This window comes from Ooceraea biroi, chromosome 6 (assembly GCF_003672135.1).
Source record: "Ooceraea biroi isolate clonal line C1 chromosome 6, Obir_v5.4, whole genome shotgun sequence".
Classification (NCBI taxonomy): domain Eukaryota; kingdom Metazoa; phylum Arthropoda; class Insecta; order Hymenoptera; family Formicidae; genus Ooceraea; species Ooceraea biroi.
The window spans coordinates 12,504,546-12,532,249 of record NC_039511.1 but is presented as its reverse complement, the minus strand read 5'-3'; the positions used below and the strand labels follow the sequence as shown (position 1 = coordinate 12,532,249).

General features: G+C 38.9%; 3 protein-coding genes across 12 annotated transcripts; all 3 read left to right on the top strand.

Annotated features, from left to right (window-relative positions):
• Positions 1-1,158: 1,158 nt before the first annotated feature.
• On the top strand, positions 1,159-14,360 carry LOC105285117 (PWWP domain-containing protein 2A). 2 transcript variants are annotated; one of them, XM_011349081.3, is made up of 7 exons: positions 1,159-1,525; positions 7,026-7,353; positions 7,716-7,953; positions 8,472-9,159; positions 9,483-10,035; positions 10,328-10,462; positions 10,643-10,789. In XM_011349081.3, the coding sequence occupies exons 1-7, from the start codon at positions 1,365-1,367 to the stop codon at positions 10,787-10,789; spliced, it is 2,250 nt and encodes a 749-aa protein (XP_011347383.2). In that variant the 5' UTR covers positions 1,159-1,364. The 2 variants fall into 2 exon arrangements, with proteins under 2 accessions (XP_011347383.2, XP_026826001.1); XM_026970200.1 differs by having other exon boundaries at positions 1,160-1,525; positions 7,026-7,365; positions 10,643-14,360.
• Positions 14,361-14,699: 339 nt separating this feature from the next.
• LOC105285122 lies at positions 14,700-23,461 on the top strand. Of its 5 annotated transcripts, none has more exons than XM_026970205.1 (6): positions 14,700-14,847; positions 17,275-17,441; positions 17,934-18,151; positions 18,496-18,570; positions 18,713-18,947; positions 19,750-23,461. In XM_026970205.1, exons 2-6 carry the CDS (start codon positions 17,282-17,284, stop codon positions 19,863-19,865), a joined length of 804 nt encoding a protein of 267 aa, XP_026826006.1. In that variant the 5' UTR covers positions 14,700-14,847; positions 17,275-17,281; the 3' UTR covers positions 19,866-23,461. The 5 variants fall into 5 exon arrangements, with proteins under 5 accessions (XP_026826006.1, XP_011347392.1, XP_011347396.1 ...); XM_011349090.3 differs by lacking the exon at positions 14,700-14,847 and adding an exon at positions 14,884-15,043; XM_011349094.3 differs by lacking the exon at positions 14,700-14,847 and adding an exon at positions 15,088-15,110.
• A 527-nt stretch (positions 23,462-23,988) lies between these two features.
• On the top strand, positions 23,989-26,609 carry LOC105285121 (uridine 5'-monophosphate synthase). 5 transcript variants are annotated; one of them, XM_011349089.2, is made up of 4 exons: positions 23,989-24,171; positions 24,774-24,944; positions 25,008-25,491; positions 25,643-26,609. In XM_011349089.2, exons 2-4 carry the CDS (start codon positions 24,801-24,803, stop codon positions 26,449-26,451), a joined length of 1,437 nt encoding a protein of 478 aa, XP_011347391.1. In that variant the 5' UTR covers positions 23,989-24,171; positions 24,774-24,800; the 3' UTR covers positions 26,452-26,609. The 5 variants fall into 5 exon arrangements, with proteins under 5 accessions (XP_011347391.1, XP_011347388.1, XP_011347386.1 ...); XM_011349086.2 differs by lacking the exon at positions 23,989-24,171 and adding an exon at positions 24,196-24,428; XM_011349084.2 differs by lacking the exon at positions 23,989-24,171 and adding an exon at positions 24,196-24,643.
• Positions 26,610-27,704: the final 1,095 nt, after the last annotated feature.

Below are 27,704 nucleotides of genomic sequence, written 5' to 3'. Positions count from 1 at the left end.
AGCACTTCTTTTTATAGATATGAAGGCTTAGAAAATATGAACAACCATAGCAATATCGTTTTTCCAAATGGAATTATATATTTTTTAATGTATCTTTTGATGCAACTTTTTATTCTTTCTTTCATCAAAAAGTATTCAAGTGATTATGTCGAAAAGTCATTGGTTTAAGAAACATTTTAATTTTGTCGTTGCAAGTAGTACTCATATTCATCATCTTCGTCATAGTTATGCGCATTTAACTATTATGCTTGTATTCATGTTTGTAAATAAACATTATCGTTAGAACGTTTTCAAGTATTGAATTGCTTAAGCTTTTACTTATCTCGCAATTTCGATTGTTATCGTAAATGAATAGCGAGATTATTAAAAATGACAAGTTACACTCTAATCAAAATAGTTGACATAATTTTAATGTTGGGGCAGCGTCATCAGAATCGTATCTGAGATATGTATACTACTTTACAATAAAATTAAAATATCTCCTAATGATTTTTTAACACAACCACTTCAATATCTTTTTTTATATAAAATGAAGAACTGCATCGCCCAATTAATTAAAAAAGATTGATCTTGATCTTTCTCCTTTAAGCTTCTAGTTATAGAAAGCTTTTTGAAATCATCTCATTCTAAATCGTTTAACCTTTATTAGGAACTTTCTTAACTTCGATTTAAATGGTACACCCTGTATGTTTATAGACTTAAAAATATAGAATTACTTATAAATATTATTGTAGAAAATATAGTTTAAACTATATTTTCTACAATAATATTTATAAGCCCGTAAACGTCATCAGTTGGTACGGGCTTGACGCGACGGCCCGCCTCCAGCGTGCGCAGGCGCACCGCGCACAGTGGTGCGGCCCAGCTGTGTCAGCCGTAAGCTCTACTAGCGTGCATGTGTGGATGTACGTGTGCTATGTTTCTCTATGCCTCCTTCTCTATCTTCCCTCGCTTCGCCCTGTGCTTCCCCGTCAGCCCGTAGAGCTATAAGTCTCACTGCTCGCCTCACGCGGCCCCCGCACACAGCCGTAGCCGCCGTTCCTCGCGTCATCCGGCTTGGGCTAACTGCAAGTGTGCGAGAGACAGAAAGAAAGAGAGAAAGAGGAAGGGAGGGAGGGAAAGAGAGAGAGAGAGAGACAGAAACGAGGGTTGGTGCGTCGCGGCGCGACGCGCGAGACGGTACGAGACGAGCCGCGCTCGTCGGTCGGCTCGCTCGTAGCACGAGCGGAGCGGAGCGGAGTGGAGCAGAGAGCGAGCAAGGCCCACACCGCGCCGTGCACCACCCGTGCTTTTCCACACGCACGCACGCCCGCTCGCTCGCTCGCCCGCTCGCTCGCCCGCAATAACTCTAAACCCGAGGCAAGATGGCGGCCGCGGCGGCGGAGGCCCCGTCCGCGCACCTCGCGCTCGCCACGGGCGACAAGATCCTCGTGACCGTCGAGTCCGCGTTACCCGACATCCTCGTGGTGTCCTTCGTCCACGGCGCCAAGTGCTTCCAAGGCGCGCTCCTCGACGCTACTAAAAGGTAAGATTTAAAAAAAAACGGAGAAAGAGTGAGTGAGAGAGGGAGGAAGGGAGAGAGAGAGAGAGATGAAATAGACCGCTGTTTTTCTCTCTTTTCTCTCATTTTGTTCCGCTTACCGCGAGCTTTTGTCCTGTAACGATGGAATTATGTTTACCCTCGCGGCTACCCACTCGAAAGAAAAGGTACTTCGCCTTTCGCGATTTCCGTCGCTGAGGCTTCAAAAGTTTCCGACGGTTGGGCCGCATGCGAGGTGCTCAGGGATTTAGCCGATTCGTCGATCCGACGGCTCGTTCGATCATTGCGATTGGGTTCGCCGAGAGAGCGACGGATAACTATGCTTGGTAGAACGTGGGTTGTACTCTTTGCTAAATTGTCAATCTCTGGAGGGTTTCCTATTGTGCTTTCAAAATCTATTGGAAAAGTGCATGTGAGAGATCTCTGATCCGTTGAAGGAGGAGATTCTACTGAATCGTAAAGAGAGTGACGAGCATGTTTTTTCATGAAGAAATTAATGACGAATGAATCACAGTTGGATTACGTTGACTTCGTACGTGGCGAATCTCGAGAAGTGCTGAGAATTGAGTTATGGAAATCGAAAAAGAGATTTCTGAAACGTGACGAGTTCCTCCAGGTCTGATGATCAGCGGGCTTCATATTTTTCGTGCGAGCAAAGTAACGATTGTGTTCGATGGCGAAGTCGACATTAATGACTAAGCTCTTTTGCATTCCCTCGCGTGAATTATTGTTTTCTCGGCTTCGCGCAGACATTTCGGTATCCCAGAATACAAATTTTTCACGTCTAATATGAATAAATTTCCTGCTTTCTAGATTTCTTTAATAGTTAGGTAAGAGCGTTTTGAAGGAATTTTGAAGGAAGCAAATGTTGGAATGACGTTCTATTCACGATAGTAAATGGACAGTAATCGGAAATTCCTCTATCGAATGAATCTGCGATTCTAAAACTTAATAAGTGAAAGGTTTCAGACGTCGAAATTCAGATATTTAAAGATTCAGTGATCTGAGAATATCGTGATCTCTCATGGACTGGTGTTACGAAAGCTTTCTGCGATCTGCCATTGTTCTTACAATGCGAGGACTCTGAAGATTACGAGAGCTCGTTATATGTTGGAAACGAAATTTATAATAAAAATCAAAGGTCGGGTTATGTAAATGATTTGTAATCGGTGTAACACTCCGTTTCGCCGAAATCCTTGAACTTGATCTCTCGTGACTCAAGGATGCGATGCTTCAAGGACTCGGAAAGTTCGACTACTCGAGAACGGTAGTCAGTGTTTCGAGTGTCCGGCAAGGATCCCAAGGAATAGTTATGTAATCGGTCTAAAATTAGACGATTACAAACGTTTCGTATCGCGAACTCGCGCAGTAACTTCACCTGGAATCCAAGGTTCTAAGTTAACAGGCCCACTCCTGACCGAACTCATTTCAATTCCTCAAACGGAGCGTGAGTTGTGCATTTTAAGAGGATCTGTCTATTTCAGAAAAGCCCCTAGAAGATTAGATTTATATTTTTCCTTCGACGAATTTATCTATTCTTGCGATTCTTCTTTTTTCCAGTTTATCTGAAGTCACTACGGACTGGAATAACATTTCAATATTTTTTTTCGAGTTCTAGGAATGCAGATAATCTTTCGAAACACTAACTTGGAAATTCTCTCTGATTTATGAATCTTATTTATGAAGTTTGCTATCGTCGTTACTTTATTGCTATGAATTGTTCAACCATTACGTCTGCGACAGAATTTCAACAGGAGAAAGTTTGAAAGCCTCAAAATTCTTATCGAAATATTTGCTTGCTAACTATAAGATCCAAGGTATAATATAAATCATTACGAAGAGAGAATTCGTGGAGCGACGCGACGCCGTCCGACGGCGCGCGGCGTCCGTCGCTTTCTGAATAGCGCACGAGCTGCGTGTATTTATTGCACAAAATACTCTCAAATTAACTCTAATTCAAACCCTGATTCATAAGTTTGAAAAGTTTCGAGTATGTTGATAATACGTTGCAATCAGCTTTGATAAAAGGCATGTTCTGTCTGGCCATGTAATGAATATGGAATTCACTGTCTCCTCGAATTTTCTACGTGAGTCAGCTCACATTGTGGAATCGCCATGACTGATACATTCTCTATCTTTTTTCTTTCCCTTGCATATATTTACACAGACGGTATTTCGCAAATTGCGGGTTTTTCCTTCATTACGGATCCACCTAGGCTCTGCGGCCGCGACTTGCGATAAAATTTTTTTATCATTAATTGGGCCCCAGAGCTATGGAGTCGTGTTATCCCTTTCATGCGATGCAGTTGTGATCGAGTCAGAGGTTAGAGGTTATTTTAGTTTTAAATCCAGAATAAGATTTATTTTTGTTAGTTAAATTTAGCTAGATGTTGTAATTTTCGCGATAAAATATCGCGTTAATGCGCAATACTTAGTAAGAAGAATAGTGAACATTTCTCAGGTCACCCGGTATACGTTGTACAGGCTCGCCATGGTGACTCATGGCCTGGCATAGTAAACGCCGCTTTTGCGATATAGCCATCGTCGATCTTTCTGATATCAGTATAGTCATTTCGATTATTCGGAAATCAACAGTGTCCGTTGCACTAATCGAAACGTTAGCAACGGCGCTTCGTACAGAATTCACGGGTTAATCCGCGAGCTTCCGATAGACGGGGTCTTACCCATAACTGGAATGGCGACAACGTAGAGCTTTAAACTGTGTTTACTCAAAGTATCACGAGCCGCGAATTTATACCACGAAATCCGATTATTAATCGAATTCAGTTTTATACATTGACTCCGCGCGAACAAACGAGTTCCCTGAATGCTTCCTGAATGTTGCCGTAATTAAATTGAATTTATATGCAAAAGTATTTATTATTTGCTGTGGCGAATCGACTGCGACTCATTTTCTCGCAGCATACATAACAGCGTGCAATTATCCCATTTCGACCATCCATCGATCGTCGGAAATCGGTGCAATTTCGATGATCGCCTCGATCTCACCCCGGTTTTAATCTCTGTCAATCGCTCGGACCACTCTCGCGTTCAACATGTTCCATTCGAGTCTTGCTCGCGTCCGAGCAGTCGTCTTTTTTTTCCTCTCTCTTTTTCTCTTCGGCTGCGCAACCGGGGTTAGCCGCCCCGTGAAGTCCAGAGCCTCCTCATTGCGGCCGAACAGCTGTTGCCCGTTTTCTTACCCCCGCGCCCCAAGTTTTCTTATCCAAGCCGCGCGACCGGCCAATGCCCGGCTCTCTTGTCGCAATTGCACAACCGCAGGGCCGCGGGTCAGGGCAAAAGGGATTGTTTAGTATCCGATCAGTAATATATTTATCAATTCAAGAAACTAGTTGCCCAGGAGGACCTAATGTTGGCTAAAATCATTCGTATTATACAGTATTATTATGTTGTATTGTCGTGTAATTATAAGACCGTTTTGGGTCCGATCGATAGTTGAATATTCGAGGTAACACCGACAGTCCCGTTCGACGTTTGTGCATCCTTGTTTATTAATTAATTGTCCTTTTGTATTCAGCGCGCATCGCGACACTACGTAGGGACGACGAGTCGAGTTTTAACGAGTTGAACGAGATATCGGCAAGATAAGGAATACAGACAGTCAGGATTGTTGCTTACGGCCCTGAACACTAGCCGGGGCCACCGACCAACCAGGCCTGGCTTGTGTCACGTTGTGCACGACGGTATGGTGCGACAGAGGTTCCCATATCTTTTCCACTTTTCTGTAATTTAATATCTCCCTTATTTCGCTCCAGGAAAATGATCGCAGAATTGGAAGAATCAATTTAAAAGAACCTTCCAAGAAATATTGAAAAATTTTTATTTATACTTATTGAATAGCAGAGCCAGTCTCCGGGCAAAAGTTTTGTGAATAATCAGTCTTATATATCTTTTCTCTTATTTTTTTCTTTTTACAAAAAAAAGCAGAGAGCAGTTTATAAAAGAAATTTCCCGTGAGACTTGTCTGACAATCGTAGAGTGACATTTATGTTAATTACAAGGCTGTTACGTAATATGTTTTATATTATCCTATTTATTGTATGCAGATCTTCGCTTTAGAGTGATGCTCTTGCCGAGTGATACATGCCATTAAATGTGATTCAGGAGAAGCCGATTTCTAATCGATGGTTGCATCAGAATACGACAGTAGACACGCACAAGGACTGTAAATTTATTAGAGCGAGAAGCGATATTTATTGATCTTTCCAACGCCAAGTCAAAACGCGTCTTCCAACTGGCGGCTCGTGTCCATGATCCAAGGTTGAGAACCCCTAATATAGTGGTCTCGTGTTCGTCAGGAACAAAGGGAATATCGTCGACGTCTCTGAGAACGCCACCATTTGCGGGTGGCAAGTGCGGATGTGTGCGTGGACACAAAGCGAAGAAATAGCCACGTATGCCGCACTGTACCTCGCGTTAACTCCGTATGCTTTATTAACTTAAGAAATGAGCCTGTTGTTACAGTTGTTTTCAACGAGATAATTGAACGCTGAAGAAACCAATTGGAGCTTAACTGCGCCGAGGTGAAGATTAATAAAATCCGATGTTCGCGAAAGAGCAAAATAAATTAACTAGCTGAGTCTACAGTCTTGGTATTAAATTCTACACCAAGTTAAAACAGACTCAAAGAATTCTATGTTATAATTAGAACGAGAGAGGAAAATGCAGGAAAGAATCAACAATGCTAAGAATTAATGAATTTGTATACATATTTCGGGAGAAAACCTCAATGAACGTCTCATTGCAAACCGGACGAATAGGAATAAGACTTCGTCGATTTATCAGAGTTCCATCATCATAATCGTTTTCGTGTCGTGGCGAATACGCGGATTCCCGATTTTCCCTTCCGGCCATTTTTCCTCCCTTGGCCAGGCTGACTTCGGAATTTCGAGGGTCTGCCTGGTATCGGGAGCCAGAAAATATTAATGGATATACCGTCAGAGGCTGTCGCTCTCATTGTACGCTCCTCACGAATCAATACCATGACATGGCTGCGTTGTCGGTGCACGAGAAACCGACCAAGCATACCCGAAAGCATTGCCTAATCTTTCGCCGGAACATTCCCATTTGGCGACTAGTTCCTGTCGATGGCTTCGATGCAATAATGGTCTGACTTATTTTGGGAAGAAACCTGACAAAATTAAATTTGAAGAATCTCAAATTGGAGAAATTAGGGCGAACATTTAAAGAATACCTGACAAAGGACAAAGTACTAGATATCTGAGCGTTAAACTATTTTCTCCCTTTAGCTTTTAATCCGATCATCTTTTAGAGTACGCTCAATCATACTTTGTATCGATAAAAAATAGTTTTAGCAAGTCCTTAACAAGTTGGTATTGAATGACGAAGCCTTGTCTGAAAAACGTTGAACGTACATGTTCAAACTTCCCTGACGTCTCTTACAACGTCGTTCAGATTTATGGAACGTTAATTACACGACGTGTTATGAATCATGTTTCCGTAGCGGCCTTCCCTGCGGTGTTCAGCCCCCGGAGCCGGTATCGGACCCCGATGGCGACAAGTTGGCCACGATCGCAGCACGCTTCAGCTACTTCCAGGAGCGGAAGAGCGCATCGTCGACGTCGCCGCCCGCCGTCGTTGCCAAAGTCGACCTTCGCAGAAGCATCAACCCACCCGCCAGGTACAAGAATGCCAGACCCACGGTGAGACTGAGGCCCCGTCAGGTACTCTGCAGCAAGTGCCGGTCGATCTGCAACGAGAATAGTGAAAATGTTGACGTCAGCAAGAAACGAAAGCACGAGGAGACGCAACAGCAACAGCAATCGCAGCAGGTACTACCGCAGGTATCGAAAACTGCTTGGAAAAACGTGTGCGAGATATCCTGCCGAGCTTTTCTTCATCTCATATCTCCGAATCAAAATTTTAAAAGATTCAAGTTAGACGTTCGAAAATCTGAAATCCGTTTCAAACGATTTGGCGATAACGTTAGATGTGATAACGTGAATCGCCTAAGTTTGTGGTCTGATAAGATTTGTACAACTTGATAAGCGATCGCTCTTTTTCGGTGCCATTAAATTTGATAAATCATGTTAAAGTTTCATCATCGAAATTCAGGCTTGTCCGCGTTATCAGATCCTTAGTTTGAATTATCCTACATATTGCAAGGGACTAACCATCTTTGCGATTCTGCCAGCTAGTACCGGGTTCCACGAGAAGAAGTGACCGACGTTGCGGTCAGCAACCGCAGAAGACTCAGCGAACGCTGCTTTCGGAATGTCAGGTAGAAAACTCGATATCCAATCAAGCGACGACGAAGACGATGGCTTCTAGTCCGGATTCGTCGAAGTTGGGGGCGTCGCTGATCCCGAAACTGTCGAGGCTACAACCTAATGAGATTAGCAATGCCATGCAGGGTTCCGGTCAATTATCCGGTATCTTACCTTGTTTTAATTGTGTTTTTAATAAGGAAATCGTTGACTGTTATCGAAAAATTTAGGGATACAATTTAATTAACAGTTATATAACAGTCGTGGATATATTACGACTGTGATTCTGATTTATTCCGTGAACTAATTTCGTAACAAAAATTAAAAATGATTGTGTTTAACTTACTCTTACAATATTTTAACTGTTAATTTAACTTTTTTAACTACTAATTCGTTTTTACGATATATTCAGTTCAAGTTTCCTGATAATGTTAGTAACATTATATTAAGTTAATTATATCAAGTTAAAGAGTACGCGTAGTTATTCAAGACTAAGAAAACGTAAAGAAAACAAAGTTCGACTCTTGAAAATAAAGTTTTCTAGATTGTTATTTTACTATTAAATATAGTTTAAAGGGTTAAAATTGAAAAATTCGTTTTGCGAAATGGATTATTTACATACGAAACCCAATAAGAAAAGATATAGTTTCATTTTATTTATATAAACTGTATAATTGTTTCAGATAAGGTGAAGGTTGCGGCGAGTGTTCAATCTTCGCACTGGCCTGGTAACGAGGAAACCTCCCTGAGGAGCATTTTAACATCGTCGCAGGAACGGGTGGAATCCACCGCCGACTGTGATAGTAATCCATCGATGGCTTATTGCGCCACACCGCGAAGGCTCAGTAGTTCGTCGGTGGAAAGCGCGAAGGTGCCGGAAGAGGAGGACAAGAAGACCCTCGCGGCCGCGGACTCCACGATGAGACTGAGAACCGGTCGAATACCGAGGAAGAAGCGCTCAGTGGGTTCGATGGAGGATCTTTGGGATGAATCGGTGTTCGAAGATCCCACAAGAACCGCCAGGACTACACCGGTGATCAAAATCTCGTTCGGCGCGCAGGGCGAAGGGACGGTTCTCAAAATACCAGCGAAACCCCAGGATCCTGACGCATACGAGCAGGAGACTGACGACGCCGATGAAGCCCAGCAGGAAAGAGATCCCCTTGAACTGCCCGAGTCTTTTGGCAACGATTACGAGGAGGGCGAGGAGAACGGGCAGGAGCAGGTGGATCCTCAAAAGCAGGGTGGCGTTGTGAAAGATGCCAGCGCGAAGGCAGCGAAACGGGCGCTAAAGAAAGCTAAGAAAGAAGCCAGAAGGAAAATGCTGGGCGGAGTGTCACCCGCGAGGTCGCCTTGCAACGGATCGCCAAGGTAAGAACACGCAATACGTAGGAATGCAAACAATGTGACCCAACGGGTGATAATTCGCATACTTGCTGCAGTTGCACTGCAAACTGGATTTAAAATAAATTTCATCTTTCTGAAAAAAATTAAAATTGAAATTGGAATTTAATAAGTGCGCCGTAAACAAATGTCAGTTTTTTTTAGATTATTCTGATACACAATACCAGTTACAAGATATTTCTAAAGTATGCTTTGCGATTGATTATATCAAGTCGTTTTAATGAATAGGAATATATTCTTTTCAATGAATATTCTTTCCTGACGGTTTCTTTCTGTTTTATTTTCTTCAGGTACAATCCCACGTACGATCCACTCTCATATCACCGTCGGAAGCACAAGGTGAAGCACAAAAAGAAACACAAGGAGGGCCGAAAGCACAAAAACCAACAGCAGCAACAACAGGAGCAATCATCCGATCAAGCTGAGCAAACCTGTTTGGATTCTGCTGACCAACGGCAACAACAACAACAGCAGCAGCAGCAGAATTGGAACGTTCTGCCGGACGGTGGAGAGTCGTACCGGGCCATCAAGGAACAGTGCCTAAAGCAAAAGCTATCGATATCCCTGAAGAGGCTCAATACGAATGCATACGCACGCTGTGATTATCCCGTGAGCAACGCGTCCTCAGGTTGTAAGAGCTCGGGTGGTAGCAGCGACGAGCTGAGTGAGCACGAACCCGAGGTTGAGACCGCTCCAGACTTCCCGCCGCACCAGTCGCATCCCTTGATGATGAGGCTAGCTGCCACCCCCGTAGCTCACTGCCTCACCGCCAATGGCAAGCGTATGGACGTGGGCGACGTCGTTTGGGGCAAGATCCACGGTTTTCCCTGGTGGCCTGGCAAGGTAAGTGTTTTACAAGAAATATACCCTTTAAATATAATCGCTCCTTGAGCTCCTGGGAAATTCGTTCTGCGAAACTACGATACGTTGTTTTAAATAAAATGCTTTGTGCTAGAAAATTTTGCACGATTCGAGATCGATGATGTCGAGATTGGAGTGTACACATTGTAAAATTAAACCTCGCTATGAACAAGAATATGAGAAAAAAGTCATGGAAATAGAATATGAGTGACTTTACGGATCATCATTGCGTGACATAATTAACTGATGATAATAATTTTGCTATTCCGTACAGGTGTTAAGTATCACTGTTTCTTGCAAGGAAGACGGTACCTCGTCAGGCCCCCAAGCTCATGTGGCTTGGTACGGCTCGTCAACGAGTTCATTGATGTCCTGTGATGAGTTGAGTCCTTTTCTCGAAACATTTAAGGTACATTTATTCAAATAGTAATGGATATAGTAATATAAATTAAGATAGTAAATGATAATCAGTGGAATAAAATTCAATAATAATAATGATATGGCTACATGAGCACTTGCTTTAATCGTTTCATTATAGTAACGTTGATTCTCAGACATTTGCTGACAGCAGTTGCGAATTTGATTTCAGACACGATACAACAAGAAGAAGCGCGGCCCGTATAAGGAGGCGATACGCCAGGCCCAGAACGAGGCGCGGAGTCAGATCACGCCTAACTCGACAAGCAGCGTGTTGAACGTCTGCGGTTCGCCCCGCGAGGTCAACGTTCTCTCCTAAGGGAAGTTCTCCGACAACCATTCCTTACTGCCGAGCATCCGTCGACGTGATAATTAAAGCGCTCGGGATGAAGAAGGTGCTGACCAATAATCGATCCTGTCCTTAATTGCAGTAGCTTAATTAATTTTGCTCGATTTAACTTATATGTTCGTTTCCGTCGTATTTTGCTAGTCAGTTCTAATGAAATTATTTGAAATTATAAGATCAATTTATGATAAATTTTTTTTATTTTAAACTTCCGGGAGGTTTTAAGCTTTAAAAAATATGTATATATACGTACATATGTATATGCATATGTATATATGTAATAACTAATAATTACTGCTACTCTTTCAAATCTAAAAAGATAAGATTATTTATGCGAATAATTACCGACTTGCCTCGAGCGCTTAAATTAACGATGGATCGGAATTGTCGTGTAACATATGAAATTTTGTACATACCCTTAGCGCTAATGAAATAGTTACTGATTGATGTTCTGTCAGCCATTGGTATCGCGATCATTCGTTTGGAGCCAGTCGTATCTCGTTGGAACGGATGAAGAAATTACCTTTACTCCTTGTATCATTAATATTTTTTTACACAAACTCAAGCGTATTGCTAAAAGAGGGAAAGGATATTCGTTCAACTATTTATTGACGCTGTTGTTATTTAATTTTTAATTTAGTAGAATCGTATTTTTAAATTTTGATAATACGAAGTTTGCGAATGATGAATATCCGAATTTTGAGGAGTCAATTCGTTCTTTGATCGTAAAATCTTTTACTGCTTTGATAAGATCTATTTCAAGTGCAAGGTTTTACTTGATAAGAATGTTCACTAGATTACCTAGACACACTAGAGTCACTAGACTACCTCCGAACGAATCGAATCACGAACGTTTACTGCCATCGTCACTGGCTTTTCTGTCCTCGGCTTATCAAGCGGACGATAGCGCGTAAAATGTCTTAATCCAGACATCTTTAGATTAATCGTAAGTACTCACTATGAGATTCGTTTCTTTTATTGATTGATTTCTCAAAATATCACGACGCACGGTTCGTGATTATTCAAAATTCATGATTATTAAGTCAGTTATCTCGAAAATAATCGCACGATTGTCTCGGACTGCACATTTTTATGATTTGAGCTACACAGACTGCGAAATATTATTTATATATGAACGCATAGTGATCATTGACGACTATATTACACATCTATTATATATATATATATACGGTATATTTTTCAAATCTAATATATACATATAATATATAAAAATTAAAAATGTGTGTATTTGTATATATATTTTTAATTTTTGTCTATGACATATTTTGCTTTTTTCTTGAAAGGCGAAAAAAGTAATTATGAATTATAAATTGATAATAATTATTAATGATTTCTGATGGCCGTTACAGTGATTCGCAGATCTAGGTGAATGAAAAAAAAAACTTGCAGTGCTTAGGACTGTATCTAACTGTAAATTTTTTATATTCTCCGACAAAGACAGCCAATGTTTACGCTTTGTGCCAACACTGCCGTGTAATTAAAACAATCGATCGTTTCCATCTTCGAGCAACGATAATTATAAAATAACTATATAGTAGCTTGAATGACTTTCAATTTCTGATTGCATTAAATTAAAAGCAGAATGTTTTGAAGGGAGCGCGTGAAATAATAGAATCTTTAACTTGTAGTTTCCAACAGAGAATTAAAAAATTTGCATGCCGTGAATTATTCACTACTTCTTACATTTCTAGTAACAAATCTCTGAGCTGTGTCCGCGAATTATTAAAACGTTAAAAAGTTTTTTAGCCGAAAGCTTTAAACTCAGCGTCGTGGATCTAGAACAATATTAGCAGTTTTCTCACTTAACAATGTAAATTCTGATAATTCTCCGACTAAATCGAACGTTGTAAATTATTTCAGAAAAGAGAAATTAATGGTACCATAGATATCTGTTTTAATATTATATTGATAAATATGTATATTACAGAACCACGCACGAATAGTACTTAAGAAGTGATTATTGTTATACCGACGTTACGTCACTGCCTCTATGTGACTTTCTTCCACGAAACTATTTATCATGCCTATAATTGGAATCATTGAGTTGAAACATTGCCGAATAATTTTTAGTAGTTTGCTCTTTAAAACTACTCGAAGCTGTTTGAACGTATCTCCTGTGGAAGAAGGCATATTCTTGTAGGATCTTTGAAACATTATTGACTTTTAGGTTGAAACGTGGAAGAAACTGATTTAGTTAATTGCAAGGTGTGTACTGCGAAATGTCTGATGCGTCGAGTTCTGCAAAATCGGCCGCAACATTTCTTTTGTCTGTTTAATTATGCTAATTGGACAATTAAATATATGAGTGATTATATACATGCCGGAAATGTATGTATTTCCGACACATGGCAAAAATTTGAAAACACGGAAACAAAATCACTGCGAGAAAGGAGTGCGTGCATGAGAAAACGTCAGAATGCGAGAGAAGCAAGGGAAAAAGAGAATCGAAAGAAAAAGATGGGAAGACGTAAAGTGTTTTAAGTAACTGTGATTTTTTTGCAAATGTTTTATATATATATTATATATATATGTATGTTATATACATAAATATGAATTAATTTCTACACATAATATAAACGATGTTTCGATGTCGCTGTGTTTATACGAAATAGGCTAAAACATATCGTTAACGAAAATGATGATGATTATTATTATTATTATCATGAAGGATGATTATTATGATTATTGTCATTATTATTTCTTCTCATTATTGTTGCGGAGCTCGAATAGTGCTGATTGCTTGCTGTAAGTATACGAGAATGGATTGTACCGTCGTAAATATTTAGCGCATTTTTACCGCCACGTTACAAAAAAAAACGAAATGGAGATCGACAAAGACGTCAATGCGAAACCTGTGCATTTCTTAATTTCTTAGAAATTATTTAGTAGTAAGCTTTGTTACTTGTACTTACAAGGCGCCGTTTCAATTTGCGCCGGCTGCTTTTGTTATTTAATTTTCTCTTCGTAGCGTTTTTTTTGTGTTGAATGAGTATTTATGCGCGGCGGAAAAGGCACTCGTATACGCCATTGCTTCGCCATAAATCACATTTTCTCCAGACGTAATGTTTTACTTAGGGATATATACATAATTGAAAATATAATTTATTATATTATATATTAGTGACTATGCGCGCACGCGTACATATACATGTACACGATACACAAACACACTCGCACACGAATACACGGTAGTGTCCATAAAATATTTTTGATCTTATAATTTAGATGTAATAAGAAATGTGTGTGCATATAGAAGAATCTGAAAACTTTCTCAGAACTCTTTTTTATCATTCGTTGAGAAATATTTTCGACTATGTAACTTTTGGCGATACATATCTGGAGAAATAATATTTGTAGCGAATCAAGTCCATTAGTACGAATGTTATTTTTTACGCACTATAATTAGCGCGTTGATTTAGGGATCGCAATTAAACATTAATTTATGAAATATTAATGTTTGGCAATTTGGCGAAATTTTCAGGTAAGCAAATGGTTTGAATAAATCGGCATATCTACCTCAGAACAAGTTTTGATTATCTACAGTAGCTTCAAACCCCTTCAAACTTGACGTAATTCAAATCCGGTGCAAATCCGATCCTGATAAATCCTTTTAATCACACTGACAATTAGCAATAATTAATCCAATAAATTACTTGAACAGGAAATTGATAGATATTTCTGTTCACACAGAAGAAGAGCGACCAATGAGCATTGGAAGGAAGCAGGGACGAAAGTTTTGGGACACCCCGTATTATCAACCACCAAATTAATGAGTCCAGTCAGAAGGGGAACGTTATCCCCCGCGGCGGATGCGCGCGCGCATATCACTGATAAGCCGGCTGCCTTTGATTTTCTGGCGTAGGACCGGCGGAGGGTTGCCGGTCGTCGCAACCCTCTCTCGCGCGCCGCACCCCGTTGTTGTTGGCGTCGCGGCGCCACGCGACGCGACGCGCCCGTGTTCCGCGTCGCGAAAACGAAGATGCACCGCCGGCAGGTGCGCGAGCTTCCAGGTAATTCTGTGACAGAGGATGATTTCTTTGGCAACGAGTGTTCGAGTGCCGCTCGAGATCAACTCTATCTCTTTCTCTTTCTCTCTCCAAAGTACGGTTGTTAAATGCCACACAGTGATTACGGTGTCTACAGTGCTGGTCGGTCGGACATTAAAACGTTAAATGATCAGGCTGCTGATCGTTCGAGTGTCAAGATGTAAATGGATTCGTAGAAATTCGGGATTCTGACGCGTTGCGCTTTGAATCGAAGAACAAATAGCAAGGTGTTTTCAGCGAATGCCAACTTTAACGGGAATGCTTAATAACGGGAATGATTTAAACTTTGGCTGGCATCCTTCTGTTGATCTTTGCGGATTTCTCCATGCACTTAGAGTCAATGTTTGTCTAGTGAGAATTTAATGCGGTTCCTGATCGATCACGAAGTTGAAACGCTAAAAATAATGTTGCTTTGAAGCAATACAAGCATAAGTAAATAATTAATGAAATCTTAGTGCTCTCTCTCTCTGAAGTTAGTTTCAAGGATATACCTTTGTCAGAGATTCGATTGTAATTTGGTTCGTATAAAATTTTCGGTTGGAGAAGCGACTTTATATATGTACGATATAGCTTTTGATGTAAACTGTGAGTTTAAAAATTTTAATAATTTAAAAAATTAAAATTTTTAATTTTTTAAAGAGATATCTAATGTTGCACAATAACAAAATTGCCACAATTGAAAGAATTTTTAAATTTTGAAGTTAAGTGTATTTAAAATTCCCAAACATGCGGTTGATGTTTAGCTCGCTTCACACATCGCTGATTACACTTTGCAATATTTTATCATCGACATGTTGATTATTTTACTTTATTGAATTCTTATTAATTTATGTTTATTGTGTGCTTTATATGTGTATATTTATATATGTATCTGACAACACGTGCATTATGGACACCTTATATAACGGAGTCTCGTGCGATCGATTGAACAAGCACGACGTGGCGCATTTCTGGAAAAGTACTCGTCTTCTTGAATCACCCTGTGTGTAAGGGGTGACTTCAAGATTGGATTTCGTAAAAGTGGATAAGAGTGGATTCGTAAAATTACATCTTTTTAACTTTTCCAAATTTGGTTTTTAAATCACCAATAATCCTATGCTATTTCTTGCTACCAATGTGGAGCATTCCGTATATGAAGAAAAATTCCTATTGATTTTGTTTTACTTGACAATTACAGATTAAGCATTTCTTATCTACTAGATATAAATGTAATCTACAATTGTATATCAGAAAAAATATTAAATATTTTTATAATTTCGAACGAGGGATAAGATATTATCGATAATAATCAAATCTTAAAATTCCTTTATCCAAATATTATCTAAATACAAATGTGCGTATTTAAACACATGTGGAAATATATGGAAATCGTACAATCGGAAGCTTTTCTGCTTTAACATTCGAAAGCTCATATTTATGATTTCATAAAGCTCTCTTCTAACCGATCATCCTTTATAAATCAAGTAAACACGAGATATGGGTCATGAAGATCCTCATAGAGTGGAAAAAGAAAATTACACCACTCCACTATTTGGAGGACTCCGTTATCCTCGTCTTTTCCACCACCCTCCGTTTCTTACTCACCCCTTTGGCGCGCAAGCTCCGTCCGCTCGTTGACAGCTGCAGCTGCGCGAGCTCCTGCACAGGAGCAGGTGCACACCCTTCCGCAACTGCAGTTGGTAGTAAGCCGCTCCTCGAGCTTGTAAATCCAGAGTTACTCGCCAAATCTCAACAACGATCCGTAAATTCCGGTAAACTTTGTGTTCACTGGTGCGTGTCTCGATCTGTCTTGTTTGAATTTCATCTTAATCTAAATTCCTCTGCCCTATCGAGATCCTGTCGGCTTTTGTTGAACGTAAGATTGCGATTTTTCTCCGATAAAAGACTCGCGAAAGCCTAATCGGCATGCCTAACGATAACGATTAAAGGGTTGAAAGCGAAAGTGGCAATGTAAGTCGGCAATCTTTATCGCTTTGACTTACGTGTTGTATTGCACGCGACAAAAATTGTGGCACTAAGTGTTGTACAAAACAGCTTTACATTTTAATTTATGCAATATGTTTCGGTGCTTAGTCTGTGAACAGTATGCAAATTAGCTTTTAGTCTTACAATCGTGTATATTAATTTGCGTGATGTTGCCGCATCAGTACAAATCATAAAATATATAGAATGTTTCAATGCAAGATTTATTCACTTTGCATCGATCGGAAGAACTTTTTTTTTAAGCGTAGTAAAACTTTTTGTGCAATTCTTACGTAGCGTGAAATAATAATTATGTTACGCTACACCTTTCGCCATATGTTGCACTCTCAAATCATGTTTACATCATATTTCATGTGTCGTCCAAGGATGTATTATAGACTAACGTTGTAACTTACGTTGTGCTTCCAGACGAATTATGATACACGTGTCGTCTGAGTGCGCGCAAAGGTATGATCGGGTGAAGCGCAAAGGCGCGGCTTTCCTCACGAATTTGTTCAAATCGAGAAAGCTGGCGATAGGGATGAAGATTAACGAAGACGAGGAGATGGAACGCGCGCCCAGAGTGGAGACTCCTGGTGAGATATCATTCACCTTTCATTATTCCTTGATCCCTATTAGAATATCCTGGAATTCGTAAAAATGTAAAATGTTTCTGACTTTTCCTGTTGTCCATTAACAAATTATTTTTCTATTCGAGAAAGCTTCAAGAAAAAAATTGAGGACATTGTTGAAATTAATTTTATGTTATCACTGATTCACAAATTAATCTATTCGTAAAATTATTCATATGAAAATAATAACTAGAGTGCACCATTGCATAATACATAATGTTAATTTAATTATTATTAACTCTCAAATCAAAAGCTCAGTTGCAGATATTTTTAGTCACAATTATTTTACTTTAGCTTTTTAAAAGTGGCGATCAAGATAAAAATTTAATTCAATTATTTTTAATTGACAACTAGTTCAATTAATATTAAAGTATATAATTAAATCCATAGTCTATACTTTATGCTGATTTAATGAAGGCAAAGGATAATCGCTACTATAAGCGATATTGCTTGCAGCAATTATTACCACTGCTTGTCGCCGGTTTGGCTTGGAAAATGACAACATGATGTCGCGAATTCCGTCGACCTTGAGCGTGACAGCGGTGGATGTCGTTGTCACCTGTCAGCCGTCACCCTCGCACTCTATTCTGACCCTGACACCCGGTAGGACGCGTAACATCGATCAGGACATGGAGGCGCTCAGACTTAGTCGTCAGGACAATCCTTTTCTGCAGGTTTGGTCCAATTATTTTATTGGTATCTTTTAGAAATTTTTCAAAATTCTTCCATCTGGAATAGTTCCTGAATTAGTAGAATTTTGAAATATCACAATACTTAATTAACGGTTGAAACATCATAATATTTATATAAATTTTAAGAAGTTAATATTTTTCAGAGTATTTAAAATTTTTTAAGTATAATACTTAAAAAATTTTAATTTCTAATTGTTAAAGATTGTACAATAAAGCTATTACGGCAATAGCAGACACTCTTATTCCTTGGCATCATCTTAGATTGGTTTTACATGTTGCTCTGCACTAAATTCACGCGATTGTGCAAATTTTCTCTAATTATGCAGGTACTAGCGAGTCGAGAAAGCCTCGTGGAATCGATCGAGGAGTCCGAGTCCGACGATGCGATTCTCATGTCACAGGTAAGAGTTTGATCAAGAATTTTTATATATGTATAAGTTAAAATATTAGATAAAGTGCTTTTTTTAAGCGATATAGTAATTTGGTTTTTCCTACTATCATATCTTTATACAATTCTTTTTAATTTTCGATGTGTGCTTTCAGGAATTGGGTGACGCAGATCCTCTCACACTTGCGCAGGTACACGAGCATCTGGTACGAAGTCCACCCCCGGCTTCGTGGCCCAATTCCACGGCTTTTCAGTTTCCCAGCCAAGATACGAGCACTACGCCGAGCAAGAACGATACAGCATTTGCTGTTAAAAGCCCGTCGAAGACGCCATCACATCGCGGTAATGAACATGAACTCTCTAGGAGTGAACCATCAACGGATATTAGAGGTAAGAGCTTCTCAAGTAAAAGATATATGTAAAATAAAGATAATGTACATAACATACATATGTGGGACATGATACGTTGGACCCACTTTGGGAAATATGCTTCCCTAAAATTTGATAGACAGTTGTTAACATACTTTCTTATATCTAGAATAGGTTTTCTTCTTTTTAAATCACTGCTTGTAATGATTATAAAGTATATATAGTATACACGAGAAAATGAGATTGCTTAATCGAATAATGGGGCAGGAATCCTCCGTGTATTAGATAAAATTACGCTATCGCGATATGCTGTGGGGGTAGATTGAAGCTTCAGCAAATCGATCCATTCACGAGAGACACTTAGACGCGGCCTTGACATTGCACTTATGGACACACGCGATCTCTCTCTCCTTCTTGCAGCGTATATGCATCGTCTTTCTTTATTTTTAACCCGAATAAATTAAGGTTTCTCGGTGAGCGTTGACAGGACATATCACTACATCTATTCTACTGATACTGCTTGGATCGATGAAAGGATTAGATGAAAGGATTAGCTACGTACAATTTCTTTAGGATAATCTATGTCAATTATTTCTAAATAAATTCATGCATTACAACACATGAGCGCGAAAACTTATCTAATTATTTAATTATTTAAATATTAAAATGTCATGATAAATTATAATTCTTCTAAAAACTTATCAGATACATGGATCTATTAGCGATAATGTTTTTCTAGAATTGAAAAATCATCTATTTGGTTCAACAAATCTCGAGTATTTTGTATTTTAATTCTCAATTCGTATTGTACTTCTCATTTTAGATCGGCACTCTCATCCTTTTTCGTTGCTCCATCCAACGCCAATCCGCTCGTTGTCGGAGGTTCGGCGACTACATCGATCAGCCGACGACAGCGTACAGCTCATGTCGAACGAGTAAATTTCATCGGATTCCGAATTGGAATGGTTTTTCGCAACTGGAGGATATCGACCCTGCCGAATATCCTTCAAAAATGGTAAACTGCTGACGAATCTAAGAAAGTTGGCAGTTTGTGCAGACAAGTTCTGAGCAAGATTTGTCACAATTGACGAAGTCGCAGAATAGGAAGTGCAAAGAATCATGAAAGATTCTTGTATGTTTGATACTTGGTCAGTTCGGCGCTATGATGTGTCCGAGATGGACATCACAGGAGGATTAATGTTTCAAAATGCAAGCATGATTTTCAAGCGCAATTAACATTCAGTCTGGCATGAAAATAAGAGCATGCGGATGTTGAAGAAATGATGATTTTATGGTTGCTGTTTACTAATTATAAGCTCGAAAGTTCGGTAAGTCATCGAACTTTCCAATATTTCTTCAGTTCTTATCTTTTTAGTATTCTTTCAATTATCTAAATAATTATCTTTATGGAATGTATAATAATTTCGATTTTCGTTAATTAACTTTGATTAGTCTTGTAATTCATCAAGTCGATAGTTTTCAATAAGTAAACGTAACAGTTTGCAGTTATAATATTACAATTTTTTCTAATATATAATTTATTAGATATAGATTTATTGTATTTGCAATAATTCTTTTTTTAGAATTGGAAAATTTATACCATAGGCCTATTCTTTTTACGATCATTCAATGAATAATCGAAAAGCAACATCGACGTTATTTTAATATTTTTTTATACTTAATATCGCACACATCTTCTTTATGATTTCCATTTATATATGCGAATGCGCACGCTCTCGCGAAAGCGTATAACTAATATTAATTAATGATACAAATGCAGAGAGAGAAAGAGAGAGAGGGAGGGAGAGAAAGAAAAAGAGAGAGATATTCTGGAAAAGATATTCACTTTAGCTTTTCGAGAGAATGCGCCAAATTGAAAGATTAAAGGATTTAAAAATGTGTGGAACTTACATATTTCCAGGGTATTTCGCACACAGGCGATTTAAAAAATCATGCTATTGCACATATAATTATTATAAGATTTTATTATTATTGTAAGAAATTAACAAAGATATTATCTCTGCTAAATCGTCAGCTGAGAGAATTAGAGGAATATTCATTGAGTTTTTAAATTCTAAATTCACGAAATTCGGATGGTCTCCAAGGCTTCGTCTCGAAGAGCAACATATAATATCGTTATATAATAATCGTTAGAACACGAAGCATAATTATTAAATTATTATTGCAGACGATAATAATCGGAAAATCTGTTGTTGATATGATAGTTATTGTTGACGCACATGTCTGTAATTATTCGTGCAATTTAGATGTCTATTTTGTGTAGCTATTTTTAAAATTTCATATTTACTTATGACTTTTTCTATCACTGGATATTAATTGATTAAACTTGATTGTTGTTAAGCTAGCAAAGATATTTTTGTCGAGCTTTCTATATGTAGAAAAAGTTCTTTTTTGTATAATATACATATATATTATATATTGAAAGAATTATGAAAACGAAATGCATGAAAATGTTTTCTTTATTAGAATTTATTTTTAATAGTAAATTTTTAAAGAAGGAAATGATCCAACTAATTCACAAGAAAATTAATGATTCCCAAAAAGTAAGTTTAACGCTGACGATGCGCCAAATGTACAGGCCTCAATTAAACAATTCCTCCAATTAGATAAAATAGACAAATATAATTGTAAGACTATATAACTTTTTTATGGGCAATGGAAACGCAGATTTACCAATAACGATTTACTTAAACGATACATTGAAAGTAATATTTCTTTTTACGATAAAAACCGTCGTCAATAAATTCTCAACGAATCAGAAGCACTTTTGTTTGTTCTCATGTTTCTAAGATGATAAATTTTCGTAAATAAATAATGTAAACAGAATCTGACGTGCTCTTTTCATCACATTAACTTGTAAAAATAATTATGTAAAACTTAGTATTTGTAAAACGAAAAATCAATTCTTACAAAATCTTAGATATTTGGAACGTTATTACTGATACACTTAAAACGTCAATTAACTTTGCAGATACCCTCCAAACATTATAAATATTTGTTTAATTTATATATATATATTCGCAATTTCAATAATTAAATAGTATCTTAATACATACATAGAGCTCGTCAGTTTCTTTTACAAATTCGTCGAAAAATATTTGATACAATGAGTTTACATGATACAAACGGGTGGCCAACCGAACATGTGCAACAAAATTCTATTTATCAAAAGTAATACTAGTAAATAGTATTATTTCCAAGAAAGAGGATCCTAATTAAGTATTAATTAAAATTCATACATAGTCATGTATTCACTCATGTACAAAAGTCATGCAAATCAATCATGGTAATACTTTTAAATTCATTAATATAAAACAAACAAATTATATTACGAAGATTAAAAAATAGGCGAAATTTCTCTGCAAGGATACGAATATATTCCATCTCGGCCACGGTCACTCAGTAACGCCGATCAGAACGATCGGCGCAATTTTAGCAGGGTTTATATACAAACTTTGGGAAACTAATAACGGAGTAACTATTTATAGAAAATTGCTAATGTCGAATTAGAGTCCGATTGACTTGGCCATTGAGAATTGAAATTATATTGTACTTGTACTTAGTCTTATAAGCGTTAGAGTCCTAAAGTATTTTCACGCTCAGAGTGTGAACACTGAAACGAGTTGAAGAAAACGAGACAGTAGAGAGACGTATTTAATCTAGTCAAATGTAATGTACGGGTTCTCCACGTGAGGTTCTATACGTGATATCCTAAGCATGTTCGGAGGGAAAGAGGAATTTGTTAGGATTATTTTGAGAATAATGTCGCTTCTAAAGAGCACTTTCGACCGAGTGAATTTTAGACGGATAGAGTTTGAGACGCAAATCACAAATCGGGTGCTTGGCAGTTTTGTCCTTCGAGCGATTGATCTGGGCACAGAGAACACAGTCCTTGAACGGGGAATTATCATTGTCCTTCGATATCATCAAATGCCGCAAGATGACTTTATCTTGTTCCGATGTAACGGCCTATGGAAGCGTGCATTCATCGAAGACAATGAACCGTACCGATGAGACGATACTTCGCTGAAGCTTCGAGGGTTTCAAGCTGCGCGTGCATTAGAATTACATTCGTGCGAGTGCATTGCAAAATGATTTCAATCGAGGGAAGAGGAACTTTTGAATGAACGCGCAGATTAATTTGGAACTCATCGCAATCCTGTACGACGTACGTCGCGTATGTGGAATCGCAATTACGATCACGTTTTCCACGTGAGGTTCCATAACAGTCCACAAATAGACAGATGTATATATATATATATAAACTTTACTGCAACTTTACCTCACATTATACCACGCAATGCATAAACGTTGAGTCTGTTATGATCCCTCAGGTGGGAGTCAATGTTGTTACGATAGAGCGACAAACTAAAAATATAAAGAGAATTAGCGGAATTTATTTAAATAAATGTATCGATTCATTTTAATTCTAAAAGCTGGAACATTTGTAACATTTATTTTCTTTTAAATATGGAATAAATGTGTGTCAAGTTTGCATCACACCATGAAGAAAACTATCTTTTCCGTTTCTTATGTATTGATTATAGCAATATATCATATAGGATGTAGGATATCGTACATCTCGTATGCTATCTGTTAGCAATAAATTCCTAAGATCATTTGAAGAAAAAAACTCTAATATTCCAAAAACTCGAATTATATGTATATATATAAACAGAAAACTTTTAACTTGGAATATTCAGATTTCGCGTATATTATCGTTACATCAAGATTTTTCAAGCTTTCATAAGATCGAGCTTTTGTAAGAGAAACAATTTTTCAGGAATATTATAAATTACTTTCCCGATTTTAATGTATACTTAAATTTGGTTTTACTTTTACGATTTCTTTTACTATACTATATATATGTACTGATATTAAAATAAAACCTAATTATATGTTGCATCTCATTTATATATGCATCAGCAATTTTATGATACCAATTCCTGGTGAAAATTTTTTCGACTTAATATTTAATTCTCTTTCTTTTTTAATTCTTTTTATTTCTTAAATTAGATTCACAAGACCACAACATCGACAACGTTGTTTTTCTTTTCGAAAACAATTACTTGCCCAACTGTTTAGTCTGAAAATTGTAAATTCTGATATTCCTCAATTCAATCAATTGAAAAATTACCTTTTCCCCTTCCTGTTGGATAATAAAATTACGTTACTACTGGGAGGAACACCGTCTGCTCGATTGTATCATACCAACTAACAAAAGGTAATAGTCTGCTGACGAGGGGGGAAAGGGGTAATATTAGACGTAAGGAGACATAACACTGACTTCGGTACACCTCGGTTACGTTCGATAGTATTCGACTCACATGATCACTCATCACATATGCTCCGTTCTGCGGTGCGAGCCTCGGTAAATGTTTAGGTTAGAAACTTCTGTATGCATTCTTTTCATGTATTTTGTTACATAATTTACAAGTAATTACGTACGACTTTCGTAAAACGGGAAAAGTACATCTAAAGGTGTCAGTTGGATATACTTATACAATAACTTAAATATTATATACTTAATTATAAATTAAATTAAAACAAAAAAATTCTTCATCCTATTGTATTTCGGAGCAACTCGTGATCGTTTCGACAATTTCTTGTGCACAATTTGACACATTAGTGCCATTGGATTAATCGATTTTTAATTTTCGCGAACACAAAGCAGCTGCAAACATTTAATTAATCGTGTAAGAATTAACTATAGTCTTTCTTAATGCTGCAAGAGAATTTCTGAATATCGAACACGAGCATGCCGGCAGTACTGATGTGTTCGATTGCATATAGATATCAAGGTAACATAAACTCGTTGTTTTACAGATAATAGAAACTAGATAACTAGATAAAATGGAAGAGTCATTGAAGCAGCGCTTGGCCATGCAGCTGTACGATATCCAGGTTCTGAAGTTCGGGGAGTACAAGACAAAGATTGGTCTAAGAACACCGGTGTATTTCGACTTGCGAATGATAATATCGTACCCAGATGTAATGGTGAGTGTATCCTAAATGTGCACAAAAACATGATAAATTTATTTCTTGCTTCTTTTCCATTAGTCCAGCCTGGCGAAAGCTCTGTGGGCGCTTAGGGACCCCGAAGAATCCGTGAACCGGATCTGCGGCGTCCCGTACACAGCACTGCCGTTAGCTACTTTGATAGCAGCACACAACGATGTCCCGATGTTGATGAAGAGGAAGGAAGCAAAGTCGTATGGCACGAAGAAAATGATCGAGGGGGTGATCGAGCCGCGTCACAACTGCGTGATCATCGAGGATGTCGTCACAAGCGGCAGCAGTGTCCTGGAAACCGCGGACGCTCTGAGAAAGGAGGGTCTGGTCGTGACAGACGCGTTTGTGATAATCGACAGGGAGCAGGGCGGTAGGAAGAACCTCGAAAATCACGGCATCCGAGTCAGAAGCTTGTACACCATCACGCAGATTGTCCAGTACCTCCACGAGGCAGGTAAAATTACAGCGGAGACTGTAAAGGATGTGCAGGATTACTTGGCGACGAATCAAGCACCAGTTATTCATATGCAAGGTAAATTGTTTTCACAGATGTAGTTCTTTCGCGTTTAATCCTTACACGACGCGTTTACTGAAATATTTTAATTTAATTTATAATATTATTTATTATTAAATCATTTTAATTTAATAATAAGCGCTAATATTGATCGCTGTCGCTCCGATAGGTTCCGAGCTGAACGATAGATTGAAGCTATCGTACGGCGAGCGCGCGAAGAAAACGAGTAATCCGTTGACCTCGAAGCTGCTGGAACTGATGGAGTCGAAGCAAACGAATCTCTGTCTGGCGGCCGACTTGACGCGGACGGATGCGATTCTACGCCTGGCCGACGCGGTCGGGCCTCACATCGCCGTGCTGAAGATCCACGTGAACATCATCGAGGACTTCAGCGAACGTTTCGTTACTCGGCTCAAAGAGGCAGCACGGCTGCACAACTTCCTGCTGATGGAGGACTGCAAGTTCGGCGATATTGGCAACACGGTGCTGCTGCAGTACAGACACGGCTTGTACAAAATTGCCGAATGGGCTGATCTGATCACGGTGCACCTGGTGTCTGGCGCGTCCGTGGTCAACGCGTTGAGAGACGGCCTAAAGGGCATCACGGAGCCTCGCGGCGTCTTCGTGGTCGCCGAGATGTCATCGCAGGGTGCGTTGACCGTCGGCGACTACATGAAGAGCGCGGTGTCGATAGCGGAAAAGACGTCGGACTTGGTGGTGGGTCTCGTGTGCCAGTCCAATCTTTCCGCACGTCCCGAGATGCTGCAGCTGACGCCGGGCGTCCACCTGTCCAGCAGCGGCGACGGCCTGGGTCAGCAGTACAACGATCCGCAGTCGGTCATAAATGCGGGTGCCGATTTAGCTGTCGTCGGCAGAGGTATCACGGAATCGTCCGCCGGCTGGCTGAAAGCCGCTCTGGATTACAAGCAACCACTTTGGGAAGCGTATGAGAAACGAGTAGGCAGACGCAAAGTGTAACGTTCCTTAAACGCACAGAATGCGCAACAAATTTTCTTTTTTTTTTTTTAATTGTTGCATTATATACATATTTTTATAGATATCTTTATGGAAGAGCAATTTTGTTAGGAGAGCAATTGTAATATAATGTAAATTGTATAAAAGTAACCTGGAAAAGACATGCTAAAAAGAACTATTACCCAGTCAGCCAAACCTGCGAAGAACAGACATTGACAAAATCTGTTCGACAAAATATGTGAGCAGAGAGGCCACAGATTGGGTACAAAATCCACCCAGTAAACACACTGTCAGCAGTATGCCGACAGATTGGCAGCATATCTGAAGCAAATAATGCAACAGATCCGGTACCATCTGTGTCCGCATTAAGCTTGTGTTCTGCCAGCAGATCCTGCTTATAACATGATCTGACAGCAGATTGGCGGCAGAAACTGAACAGAGCCTGCCGACATAACCTGGCGGCAGATTGGCGGCAGAAATAGAGCAGGATCTGCGCAGTGTAGTTGGCAACAGATTGGCGACAGAAACCGAACAGAGCCTGCCGACATAACCTGGCGCCAGGTTGGCGGCAGAAACCGAACAGGATCTGCAGCTTTTGACACTATTCAAATTTACACGGCTAGGAATATGCGTTTTCGCTCCGCACCGCTAGGTGGTGAACATGTCGAGTTCTTACTCGACGTTAAGATTTAGCCTCACAGTTACATAAGTTAATATACGCGTCTTGACATAATAATATTAATTTTTCTAAGAATTTTGCACTTGCGGCACAGAGGTTCTCATGGACAACGTCCACACACGCCGCAAGCAATCTGAAGGCATTAAATTTGCCCATTTAATCAAATTAAGTATTGATTAAAAAAACAGATTACTTTACAATAGTGGACCAATATAAGAAATTAATTCATACCCCATATAAAAAATTAGATTTATATTGTTAACCAATATTGCTCCAATAAATTTGTACTACTACGGCACTTTCTCGCAGAGCCTGCTCGCTTTCTGCTCCCAATCTGCTGTCAGATCATGTTAGCAGGATCTGCTGGCAGAACACAATCTTAATGCGGACACAGATGGTACCGGATCTGTTGCATTATTCTGATTGAATCTGCTGCCAATCTGTCGGCATACTGCTGACAGTTTGCTTACTGGGTACCTGGGCTATTCTTTTTTTTATACAGTTTTTTATATTAACCACAATGTATTATAGAGGAGAAAAAGATATCCAAAAGCGTAATTCTTTCGTTGGTGTTCAC